This window comes from Ambystoma mexicanum, chromosome 11 (genome assembly GCF_040938575.1).
Source record: "Ambystoma mexicanum isolate Mex_15411 chromosome 11, UKY_AmexF1_1, whole genome shotgun sequence".
Classification (NCBI taxonomy): Eukaryota; Metazoa; Chordata; class Amphibia; order Caudata; family Ambystomatidae; genus Ambystoma; species Ambystoma mexicanum.
This window is the reverse complement of record NC_090934.1, coordinates 60,421,272-60,433,972: the sequence shown is the minus strand read 5'-3', so window position 1 is coordinate 60,433,972 and position 12,701 is coordinate 60,421,272. Positions and strand designations below refer to the sequence as shown.

Genomic DNA, 12,701 nt, shown 5'->3' with positions numbered 1-12,701 from the left:
CCAAGTGCTGATCTTTGAGCCTGGGACTGTTGTGGTGGGGGACAGTCCAGTAGGCTTTCTGGACCAAGTGCAGATCTTTGAGCCTGGGACTCTTGTGGTGGGGGTAATTCAACCGGGGTTCCTGGACAAAGTGCTGATCTTTGAGCCTGGGACTGTTGTGGTGGGGGTAATTCCACCAGGCTTTCCGGACCAAGTGCTGATCTTTGAGCCTGGGACTGTTGTGGTGGGGGACAGTCCAGTAGGCTTTCTGGACCAAGTGCTGATCTTTGAGTCTGGGACTCTTGTGGTAGGGGTAATTCCACCGGGGTTTCTGGACCAAGTGCTGATCTTTGAGCCTGGGGCTGTTGTGGTGGGGGTAATTCCACCAGGCTTTCTGGCCCAAGTGCTGATCTTTGAGCCTCGGACTGTTGTGGTGGGGGACAGTCCAGTAGGCTTTCTGGACCAAGTGCAGATCTTTGAGCCTGGGACTCTTGTGGTGGGGGTAATTCCACCGGGGTTCCTGGACCAAGTGCTGATCTTTGAGCCTGGGACTGTTGTGGTGGGGGTAATTCCACCAGGCTTTCTGGACCAAGTGCTGATCTTTGAGCCTGGGACTGTTGTGATGGGGGACAGTCCAGTAGGCTTTCTGGACCAAGTGCTGATCTTTGAGTCTGGGACTCTTGTGGTGGGGGTAATTCCACCGGGGTTTCTGGACCAAGTGCTGATCTTTGAGCCTGGGGCTGTTGTGGTGGGGGTAATTCCACCAGGATTTCTGGACCAAGTGCTGATCCTAGAGCCTGGGACTGTTGTGGTGGGGGGCAGTCCAGCAGGCAGCCTGGGCCAAGTGCTGTTCTTTGATACTGGGATTCTTGTGGTGGGGGTAATTCCACCAGGCTTTCTGGACCAAGTGCTGATCTTTGAGCCTGGGACTGTTGTGGTGGGAGTTGTTGCAGCAGGCTTCCTGGGCCTGGTGTTGATCTTTGAGACTGGGACTCATGTGGTGGGAGTTGTTGCAGCAGGCGTCCTGGGCCTGGTGTTGATCTTTGAGCCTGGGACTCTTGTGGTGGGGGTAATTCCACCGGGGTTTCTGGACCAAGTGCTGATCTTTGAGCCTGGGACGCTTGTGGTGGGAGTTGTTGCAGCAGGCTTCCTGGGCTTCGTGTTGATCTTTGAGCCTGGGACTCTTGTGGTGGGAGTTGTTGCAGCAGGCTTCCTGGGCCAGGTGTTGATCTTTGAGCCTGGTACTCTTGTGGAGGGGTTAGTTCTAGGAGGCTTCCTAGGCCTGGTGTTGATCTTTGAGCCTGGGACGCTTCTGGAGGGGGTAGTTCTGGTAGGCTTCCTGGGCCAGGTGTTAATCTTTGAGACTGGGACTCTTGTGGAGGGGGTAGTTCTGGGAGGCTTCCTGGGCCAGGTGTTGATCTTTGAGCCTGGGACTCTTGTGGAGGGGGTAATTCTGGGAGGCTTCCTAGACCAAGTGCTGATCTTTGAGCCTGGGACTCTTGTGGTGGGGGTATTTCCACAAGGGTTTCTGGACCAAGTGCTGATCTTTGAGCCTGGGACTCTTGTGGAGAGAGTTGTTGCAGCAGGCTTCCTGGGCCTGGTGTTGATCTTTGAGCCTGGGACTCTTGTGGTCTGAGTTGTTGCAGCAGGCTTCATGGGCCAAGTGTTGATCTTTGAGCCTGGGACTCTTGTGGTGGGGGTAAGTACACCAGGGTTTCTGGACCAAGTGCTGATTTTGAGCCTGTACTCTTGTGGTGTGGGTAATTCCACCAGGGTTTCTGGACCAAGTGCTGATCTTTGAGCCTGGGACTCTTGTGGTGGGGGTAGTTCCACCAGGGTTTCTGGACCAAGTGCTCATCTTTGAGACTGGGACGCTTGTGGTGGGGGTCAGTCCAGGAGGCTTTCTTGGCCAAGTGTTGATCTTTGAGCCTGGAACTCTTGTGGTGGGGGTAATTACACCAGGGTTTCTGGACCAAGTGCTGATTTTGAGCCTGGGACTCTTGTGGTGGGGGTAGTTCCACCAGGGTTTCTGGACCAAGTGCTCATCTTTGAGACTGGGACGCTTGTGGTGGGGGTCAGTCCAGGAGGCTTTCTTGGCCAAGTGTTGATCTTTGAGCCTGGGACTCTTGTGGCGGGAGTAGTTGCAGCAGGCTTTCTGGGCCAAGTGCTGTTCTTTGGTACTGGGACTCTTGTGGTGCGGGTAATTCCAGCAGGCTTTCTGGACTAAGTGCTGATCTTTGAGCCTGGAACTGTTGTGGTGGGGGACAGTCTAGCAGGCTGCCTGGGTCAAGTGTTGTTCTTTGATACTGGGACTCATGTGGTGGGGGTAATTCCACCAGGCTTTCTGGGCCAAGTGCAGATCTTTGAGCCTTGGACTCTTGTGGTGGGGGTAATTCCACCGGGGTTCCTGGACCAAGTGCTGATCTTTGAGCCTGGGACTGTTGTGGTGGGGGTAATTCCACCAGGCTTTCTGGACCAAGTGCTGATCTTTGAGCCTGGGACTCTTGTGGTGGGAGTTGTTGCAGCAGGCTTCTTGGGCCTGGTGTTGAGCTTTGAGCCTGGGACTCTTGTGGTGGGAGTTGTTGCAGCAGGCTTTCTGGACCAAGTGCTGATCTTTGAGACTGGGATTCTTGTGGAGGGGGTCGTTGTGGGAGGCTTTCTGGGCCAAGTGCTGATCTTTGAGCCTGGGTCTGTTGTGGTGGCAGCCAGTCCAGCAGGCTTTCTGGGCCAAGTGCTGTTCTTTGAGACTGGGACTGTGGTGGTGGGGGTCGCTCCAGCAGGCTGTCTGGTCCAAGTGATTTCTGGACCAAATGTTGATTTTTGAGACCAGGAATCTTGTGGTGGGGTCATTCCAGCAGGCTTTCTGGACCAGGTTTTGGTCTTTGTGAATGGGCCTGTTGTGGTGGGGTAATCTCAGCAGGCTTTCTGGACCAGGTTTTGGTCTTTGAGAATGGGTCTCTTATGGTGGGGTCATCTCAGCAGGTTTTCTGAACCAGGCTTTGGTCTTTGTGAATGGGTCTCTTGTGGTGGGGTCATCTCAGCAGGCTTTCTGGATGGACCAAGTGTTGATCTTTGAGACTGGGTCTGTTGTGGTGGGAGTCAGTCCAGCAGGCTTTCTGGACCAAGTGTGGTTCTTTGAGACTGGGACTCTTGTAGTGGGGTCATTCCAGCAGGCTTTCTGGACCAGGTTTTGGTCTTTGTGACTGGGTCTCTTGTGGTGGGGTCATCTCAGCAGGCTTTATGGACCAAGTGCTGATCTTTGAGACTGGGACTCTTGTGGTGGGGTAATTCCACCAGGGTTTCTGGACCAAGTGCTGATCTTTGAGACTGGGACTCTTGTGGTGGGGGTAATTCCAACAGGGTTTTTGGACTAAGTGCTGATTTTTGAGACTGGGACCATTGTGGTGTGGGTAATTCCACCAGGGTTTCTGGACCAAGTTCTAATCTTTGAGACTGGGACTCTTGTGGTGGGGGTAATTCCACCGGGGTTCCTGGACCAAGTGCTCATCTTTGAGCCTGGGACTGTTGTGGTGGGGGTAATTCCACCAGGCTTTCCGGACCAAGTGCTGATCTTTGAGCCTGGGACTGTTGTGGTGGGGGACAGTCCAGTAGGCTTTCTGGACCAAGTGCAGATCTTTGAGCCTGGGACTCTTGTGGTGGGGGTAATTCCACCGGGGTTCCTGGACAAAGTGCTGATCTTTGAGCCTGGGACTGTTGTGGTGGGGGTAATTCCACCAGGCTTTCCGGACCAAGTGCTGATCTTTGAGCCTGTGACTGTTGTGGTGGGGGACAGTCCAGTAGGCTTTCTGGACCAAGTGCTGATCTTTGAGTCTGGCACTCTTGTGGTAGGGGTAATTCCACCGGGGTTTCTGGACCAAGTGCTGATCTTTGAGCCTGGGGCTGTTGTGGTGGGGGTAATTCCACCAGGCTTTCTGGCCCAAGTGCTGATCTTTGAGCCTCGGACTGTTGTGGTGGGGGACAGTCCAGTAGGCTTTCTGGACCAAGTGCAGATCTTTGAGCCTGGGACTCTTGTGGTGGGGGTAATTCCACCGGGGTTCCTGGACCAAGTGCTGATCTTTGAGCCTGGGACTGTTGTGGTGGGGGTAATTCCACCAGGCTTTCTGGACCAAGTGCTGATCTTTGAGCCTGGGACTGTTGTGGTGGGGGTAATTCCACCGGGGTTCCTGGACCAAGTGCTGATCTTTGAGCCTGGGACTGTTGTGGTGGGGGTAATTCCACCAGGCTTTCCGGACCAAGTGCTGATCTTTGAGCCTGGGACTGTTGTGGTGGGGGTAATTCCACCAGGCTTTCTGGCCCAAGTGCTGATCTTTGAGCCTCGGACTGTTGTGGTGGCGGACAGTCCAGTAGGCTTTCTGGACCAAGTGCAGATCTTTGAGCCTGGGACTCTTGTGGTGGGGGTAATTCCACCGGGGTTCCTGGACCAAGTGCTGATCTTTGAGCCTGGGACTGTGGTGGTGGGGGTAATTCCACCAGGCTTTCTGGACCAAGTGCTGATCTTTGAGCCTGGGACTGTTGTGATGGGGGACAGTCCAGTAGGCTTTCTGGACCAAGTGCTGATCTTTGAGTCAGGGATTCTTGTGGTGGGGGTAATTCCACCGGGGTTTCTGGACCAAGTGCTGATCTTTGAGCCTGGGGCTGTTGTGGTGGGGGTAATTCCACCAGGCTTTCTGGACCAAGTGCTGATCCTAGAGCCTGCGACTGTTGTGGTGGGGGGCAGTCCAGCAGGCAGCCTGGGCCAAGTGCTGTTCTTTGATACTGGGACTCTTGTGGTGGGGGTAATTCCACCAGGCTTTCTGGACCAAGTGCTGATCTTTGAGCCTGGGACTGTTGTGGTGGGGGACAGCCCAGTAGGCTTTCTAGACCAAGTGCTGATCTTTGAGCCTGGGCCTCTTGTGGTGGGAGTTGTTGCAGCAGGCTTCCTGGGCCTGGTGTTGATCTTTGAGACTGGGACTCATGTGGTGGGAGTTGTTGCAGCAGGCGTCCTGGGCCTGGTGTTGATCTTTGAGCGTGGGACTCTTGTGGTGGGGGTAATTCCACCGGGGTTTCTGGACCAAGTGCTGATCTTTGAGCCTGGGACTCTTGTGGTGGGAGTTGTTGCAGCAGGCTTCCTGGGCTTGGTGTTGATCTTTGAGCCTGGGACTCTTGTGGTGGGAGTTGTTGCAGCAGGTTCCCTCAGCCAGGTGTTGATCTTTGAGCCTGGTACTCTTGTGGAGGGGTTAGTTCTAGGAGGCTTCCTAGGCCTGGTGTTGATCTTTGAGCCTGGGACGCTTCTGGAGGGGATAGTTCTGGTAGGCTTCCTGGGCCAGGTGTTAATCTTTGAGACTGGGACTCTTGTGGAGGGGGTAGTTCTGGGAGGCTTCCTGGGCCAGGTGTTGATCTTTGAGCCTGGGACTCTTGTGGAGGGGGTAGTTCTGGGAGGCTTCCTAGACCAAGTGCTGATCTTTGAGCCTGGGACTCTTGTGGTGGGGGTATTTCCACCAGGGTTTCTGGACCAAGTGCTGATCTTTGAGCCTGGGACTCTTGTGGAGAGAGTTGTTGCAGCAGGCTTCCTGGGCCTGGTGTTGATCTTTGAGCCTGGGACTCTTGTGGTGGGAGTTGTTGCAGCAGTCTTCATGGGCCAAGTGTTGATCTTTGAGCCTGGGACTCTTGTGGTGGGGGTAATTACACCAGGGTTTCTGGACCAAGTGCTGATTTTGAGCCTGGGACTCTTGTGGTGTGGGTAACTCCACCAGGGTTTCTGGACCAAGCGCTGACCTTTGAGCCTGGGACTCTTGTGGTGGGGGTAGTTCCACCAGGGTTTCTGGACCAAGTGCTCATCTTTGAGACTGGGACGCTTGTGGTGGGGGTTAGTCCAGGAGGCTTTCTTGGCCAAGTGTTGATCTTTGAGCCTGGGACTCTTGTGGCGGGAGTTGTTGCAGCAGGCTTCCTGGGCCTGGTGTTGATCTTTGAGCCTGAGACTCTTGTGGTGGGAGTTGTTACAGCAGGCTTCCTGGGCCAGGTGTTGATCTTTGAGCCTGGGACTCTTATTGTGGGAGTTGTTGCAGCAGGCTTCCTGGGCCTGGTGTTGAGCTTTGAGCCTGGGACTCTTGTGGTGGGAGTTGTTGCAGCAGGCTTCCTGGGCCTGGTGTTGAGCTTTGAGCCTGGGACTCTTGTGGTGGGAGTTGTTGCAGCAGGCCTCCTGGCCCTGGTGTTGAGCTTTGAGCCTGGGACTCTTGTGGTGGGAGTTGTTGCAGCAGGCTTTCTGGACCAAGTGCTGATCTTTGAGCCTGGGACTCTTGTGGAGGGGGTAGTTCTGGGAGGCTTTCTGGACCAAGTGCTGATCTTTGAGCCTGGGACTCTTGTGGAGGGGGTAGTTCTGGGAGGCTTCCTGGACCAAGTGCTGACCTTTGAGACTGGCACTCTTGTCGTGGGGGTCACTCCAGCAGGCTTTCTGGACCAAGTGCTGTTCTTTGAGCCTGGGACTCTTGTGGAGGGGGTAGTTCTGGGAGACTTCCTGGGCCAGGTGTTGATCTTTGAGACTGGGACTCTTGTGGAGGGGGTAGTTCTGGGAGGCTTCCTGGGCCAGGTGTTGATCTTTGAGCCTGGGACTCTTGTGGCGGGCGTAGTTCTGGGAGGCTTTCTGGACCAAGTGCTGTTCTTTGAGACTGGGACTCTTGTGGAGGGGGTAATTTCAGCACGTTTTCAGAACCAGGTGCTGGTAAATGATTCTCGCTGGGACTTTTCTGCAGGACGTCTACACAGACTGTCACAATGCAGTGGCTCTTTTCCATGTAAGAGGCAATTGGGTTCATTCACTTGTTAAAATTGTGTTGGTGATTTTACACTTCACCTGGATTTCAACAATCAAGTATTTATTTTCCATCAATTTATTTTTCTCTATATGGCATTCATTTGGTTTAATTTAAGATGGTAATCTCTTCAGCAGTTCTTAACTCCCAAACGCCTGGATACCAGTGCCATGTCGAGCCCATCTTGTGTCCTCCAGATACAGAGGCTGAACATCATTCACCCATCTGACAGATGCAGATGTTATATAGATCATGTATGTGCCATGACAATCTGTTATCTAAAATGAATTGGCCGTGACATCAATTCTCCTCTGTTTTATTGTAGGACGGCATTTGAGATTATAAATGTGTGTTAATCACTTATACAAGTCTGTGCTTTTTCTAAAACCTTACTGATATGAGTGGTGCTACCGTTGTGAGCAGCCTTGCAGCTAGTTTGCTACAATCTTTATGTATGTACTTCAAGAAGTGACCCTTTATCTACTGTATCCGTAGAAATGACAGAATCCCCCCAAAATCGAGGAAGATATGACCGAATTATTTTAGCTGATTTATTTTCAACATTTTGGTACATTTTTATTAAAATATAGGTGTGGGGTAAGTGTATTAGTTAAGGTAGAGGTGTGAGGGGCAGATGTGGGGTGTCTCCCCCACATTATTTTTTAAAAAGTGCAAAACACGAGTATGAATTTTAGTTTTTCGATAAAAAATGTGTAATTTCTCCATTCGTTTTTTTAATTCAGTTAATTCATGGACAACCTTGATATAGTAGAGGTCCTGCTGCCCTCGACTAAAAGAGACCGCACGCCCCACAAGCTTCATGTGCTTGGGGTGTGCTGGGAAGTCCTATCTCAAAGACACGCCCCAAATCCTCCTGGTTGGCAAGAAGGTGTCAAACATCCCATAGGCATAGGATACATGCAGGAATGTAACCTATACAACCTTCTCTCTACAGTCAGACCGTATTCTTGGGAGTTCTTGAAGCAAAACATTCTGGGGGCGCGTTCGTATTTTCTGCGGGCTTTCGGAGTGCCCTCATCAAGGAACCTTTGGCAAGCCCATGCTGGTGTATATGGACCCACATGTACGTGTCGCGGTTTCATGAACAGCTAAACCCAGTGAATACCAGATGTGGTTCACGTCCTTGAGTACCGCCCTTGCAGATGCCTGGGCGAAACGCTGCACTATGCAACATTTGAAATCTGACGGGATATGTATGAATTTCCTGAGGGTTTTGAGGAGGGAATTATTTGTGTCTTAACCGTGTAGAGGTTGCTTGTCTAGGGGCACTTGCAATGCAGAGTTAACTATAGTGGGGGGTAGTCCTGTGTATGTAGAGGTACTCAATATGCTTGACCCAAGCATGTGAATGTGCATTGTATGAGTTTCCAGAAGATGTCAACTTACATTGTATATGTGTCATGGCTGCCTTTTGAACTGTCATTATAGTGATGTCATAGGGGCATGAAATGCATAGGCTTTATCCGGCATGAACGAAGCTAGCACGCAACAGCATTGTTGCCAGTAAAGGGGACGAATGCCCCGAGGCGGATAAGAGCGACTGGTGGAGGGAACGAGTTTGTGGAGAAAGAGATGCTCTCGGGAGAGTGGCAGGTTACACTGCGTGTGGATCAGCTTTCTTCTTCAGGGCAGCCAAAGCCATAACAATTTCCCAAAGCAAATTGATCTTTAGAAAGTCTTCCTTAAAGAGACAAAGGATGCTGGTGGTTTTGATCCAATCTTCTCCTTTGAGAATCATGTGTTAGGATTAACTTGGAGTTTGAAAAATCTGGGCTTGCCTATCCTCAAGAAGTGTGTTGATTCTTTTGAAACATGTCGATTTTCACATCACCAGCAGCAACACATTGAGCATTCTTCTCACTGCCGGTGTTTTATGCAGGGACGTCATTTCACCAAAATGCCAGGGGTAGCGGATGTGACATCACACGACCCTTGGCCTCTGATGACATCACGGGAAAGTTATGTCATTTGACCCCACCCTGAAGTGATATCGCCGGAAGTGATGGAATACACATATTCACCTTTTGACAAAACAGAAAGTGGCATAACATAGTATTGTACCTAAGTGCACTACGAAAAATATGGTTATGATATCACTGTAACGTGATATACATTTCATACAAGAATGGATCGCCATATGTATAGTTAAGATCAGTGTGTATAGGCCGATATCACCAAATTAGTGTGAATGCAAGCAGACGTCCATGGTCAAATGATAATGATGGGTTATTATATAGCACTTACGCTTATGCGCTTTATATATTTCTATTTATTTATTTATTTGTTTATATAGCACTAAAGCCTGCAGGCATCAGAGCGCTTCCAAAGAGACAAGACAATAAAGATTAAAGATGGAACAAAGACGTGAACCAGGCCATTATTTGATCATAATAGGATTGTCGTTAATCCAGGAATTATTTGAATAACCGTGTTTTCAATTTCTTCCTGAACTGAGAATAGTTGGATTCAAGTTTCAGTGATATTGGTAGTTCGTTCCATATTTTAGTGCTTTTGTTCGAGAAGGCCTTACCTATGCCATTTTGCTTTTTCGTTGCGGTAGTTTGCAGTAAACCTATGTTGGAAGATCTAAGGCACCTAGATGGCGCATGCCACTTAAACTGTTTCTTAAAGTAAGGTGGAGCTTTTTCATATAGGCAAAGGTGGACCATGGTGAGTGACTTGAAGATAATTCTCTCTTCCATGGCCAACCAGTGAAGAGCTTTCCTGTCTCCGGTGATATCTTCTCTCCTTAGCCTGCCTGTAATAGCCCTGATGGCGTTATTTTGGATCACCTGGCATTGTTTCATACATTTGCTGTTAGCTCCAAGGAGCAAGGAGTTTCCATAATCCAGTCTGGATAATATGGTTGCTCTGGCAATGATGGTGCTGTTCTTTTGATCGAGCAGAGGTCTGATTTTTTTCAGTAGAATTTGATGGTACTGGCAATTTTTCTTTAGGTAGGCTGTACGTGCCTCTGCTCCTAAGGAGGCTTGTAGATAAACTCCTAGAGTCTTCACTTTTTACGATATTGAAATTTGGGTGTTTTTGATACAAAATGAGGAGTAAAGGGGACTCCGTTTCTTTCTGGCCTGTGTGGACCCGAAGATTATGAGCTCTGTCTTAGAGCCGTTAAGACACATCCAGTTGTTCTTCATCCAACTCTCGATGGTGTTGTATAAGGTTGAAAGTTTGTCGCTATCCTTTTTGTGATCCCCACTGAGCTCAAAAACCAGTTGGGTATCGTCGGCGAAGTTTGTAAAAAATATACCCATTTGGGACAGCATGGTGCAAAGGCAGCGCATGTACAGGTTGAACAGTAGTGGGGAGAAGCTGGCTCCCTGTGGAACTCCACGGTCCACTGGTTTGGTATTTGAGGCTTTATTTCCCCAGACAATCCTGGATTGCCTATCTTGTAGGAATGAAGCTATCCACTCAGTTGCCCCTGGTGAGCAGTTACCTGAGTTTTCAAGGGCCTCTCGGAGTTTTGAATGATCTAGCAGATCAAATGCTGCCGAAAGGTCCAATAAAATGAACAGGCCTGATTTGCCCTTTTCCAAGATGGACAACATTTCGGTGTGGAGTTCTAAGAGAGCTGACTCGGTACTATGACTGGACCTGAAGCCGGATTGTTGAGGGTGTAATAGGTTGTTGTAGCTTTGGAGCTGTTCGGTAGCTACTTTGTCCAGAACTTTCAGCAAAAAATTGCAGTTTGTTATGGGTCTCAGAATAGCTGGATCTTGGTGGTCTAAGTTGGGTTTCTTGGGTAGAGGAGTGACCGTGACTGTTTTAATTGTAGTAGGTACCGTTTGGTCTCTAAATGAGGCATTAACCATTCTTCTGAAGAAAGGGGAAAAAATGTCTGGATTGTCTAGGATGAGTTTGGGTGATAATACGTTTTCCGAGCATGAGGTACATCTCATGTTAGTGAGTGTTTTCTTCATGTCTTCTAAAGTAATGGACCTAAATTGGAATTTGGGATGTTCTAGCCCATTCCTGATTTCTGTATAGAAAAAATATACATACAATATCACCCAACCTGTGTTGGTACTCATTTGTCGACCTCAGAAGGATGAAAGGGTAAGTTTAGGTGTTTAAGAACAGACTAAATCAGTGACTCACCCCCTGAAGTGTGCCTGAAATAAACCTTTAATGAGTCTAGCAATTATTGTATAGAATTTCAGAAAGACCCATTTTTGATATTCCTATTCTTTCTTATTTAGGGTCACTGCTGAAAGTGTGAGACTTGTGGAACCCCTGTTCTTTTTTTAAGAGGCCTGAATAAGAAAGCCAGCCTCTCCAGATGCAAAGACCCACATGGCGCTGGCCACAAACCAGGAGCTTGCATTAAACAAAACAAAAAACAAAAAATATATATATATATACATTTTTTGGGGCGGTAGCTAATGAGACCTCTGGCGACCCCTAAACGATGTCCCTGGTTTTACGTAACCTTTTATCAACAGACTTTAAAAAACATCTTTTGTTATTTACAAGAACCCTTTACCTTGAAAACCATTTGATGTCAATTGAACGGTTCTTTTGGAAAAAACTTCTGCTTCAATACATTTTATGAAATTGATAGTGAGGCGTCAAATATGAATTTCTATAAGCTAACTTGCTTAAATTGTACAATCGCCTTAAAGAAGCCAGGGTCCATGTTGTCTGTTTTTGTTTGCTATGCATTAGTTTAAAGTTATGCATTAAGTTGTTCATATTGTAAGTTTGAATGGCTACGCGCTCTAAAGGACCTACCATTTGTAACATTTGTTGTATACATTGCAGAACTATGTTGGGATATGCATTGAATAGTTGGTTTTAGTATCTTTCGGAATGCCCTAACCAATTTTCTTAACAGTCTCGTTAGGTCAAATTAACATTTCTCTTCATGGAATTGTCCCCCCACCCCTAGAGTACGGTAGTATTAGGTCTATCGGTGTCTTGTCCCACTCGGTAAGAGATACTTACTTGTAACACTTTGCCCTGCGGGCTTTCCTCAAAGAGCAGCGGCTGCTGGTACTGGGGGTCCCAGGACTTCTTGGCTGTTTTTGTCTTCTTTTTGGCTAAACAGGCGCCGTTCTCTAGCAGGTAAACCTTAATGTATGGAGCTGTGGAGAGGAAAGACAAGACAGAGCAGATGTTGGGCTGTGTAGGCCATTATATTGGAGATGAGTCGTGTGCTGAACTCTAGCCAAGCACCCTGGCGCCTGTTTTAGTTTCTGTTGGTTTGTTCTGGACCCCCGCTCCAGCTAGCCCCCTCCACTGAGAGCCCTTGCAGCCATAAGAACTACTGCTGATTTATAATCTCCTTGCCCCTCCCCCGCATCAGCTCTCTCCTCTAACCATATCCACTGGAAAGGACAAACACATGCTCCACATCTAGACCATCTTCTTTCCATCCCCCAGTCTTGTAATCATAACTTGCCATCTACACAGCATTTTTTATCCAAAGCGCTTTACACAGAACATTTTTTATAAACAAGCATTGCCCAATCGAAATTGGTACTCAATGTATCGACCTGGGAAGGATGAAAGGCTGAGTCGACCTGGCTGGGATTCGAAACGGAGACCTTCAGATCACACACAGGTCGCAGCAGTGATCTCTTAACCCGCTAAGCTATCCTCCCTTCCACATGCTGGCCCTTTCATCGTAGGAGAAAAATAGATTACAGATTGACTACCCCGCTCTAGAAGTCCTGTATGTAACACAGGTTCGGGTGAAGGGACCCTGTCTAAATCATTGACAGGGTTAACACCTTAAAAGGGATAATTATTAACGCTGAATGCAATTTTGCAAAACATAAATCTCTTTAATTATTTTACATAAAAACACATTTAAAAAGACTCCACACGCATTTTTATCTAATGATCATCAATCACACCATTCAATCCACA

The 12,701-nt window shown here is 48.7% G+C and overlaps 1 protein-coding gene across 1 annotated transcript in view; it reads right to left on the bottom strand.

Annotated features, from left to right (window-relative positions):
- The window catches only part of RIMS3 (regulating synaptic membrane exocytosis 3), a 425,581-nt gene that overhangs the window by 32,505 nt on the left and 380,375 nt on the right, over positions 1-12,701 (bottom strand). The window contains exon 6 of the mRNA XM_069622553.1: positions 11,775-11,914. Coding sequence (XP_069478654.1) covers positions 11,775-11,914 — 140 coding nt within the window. The remainder of the gene's footprint in view (positions 1-11,774; positions 11,915-12,701) is intronic.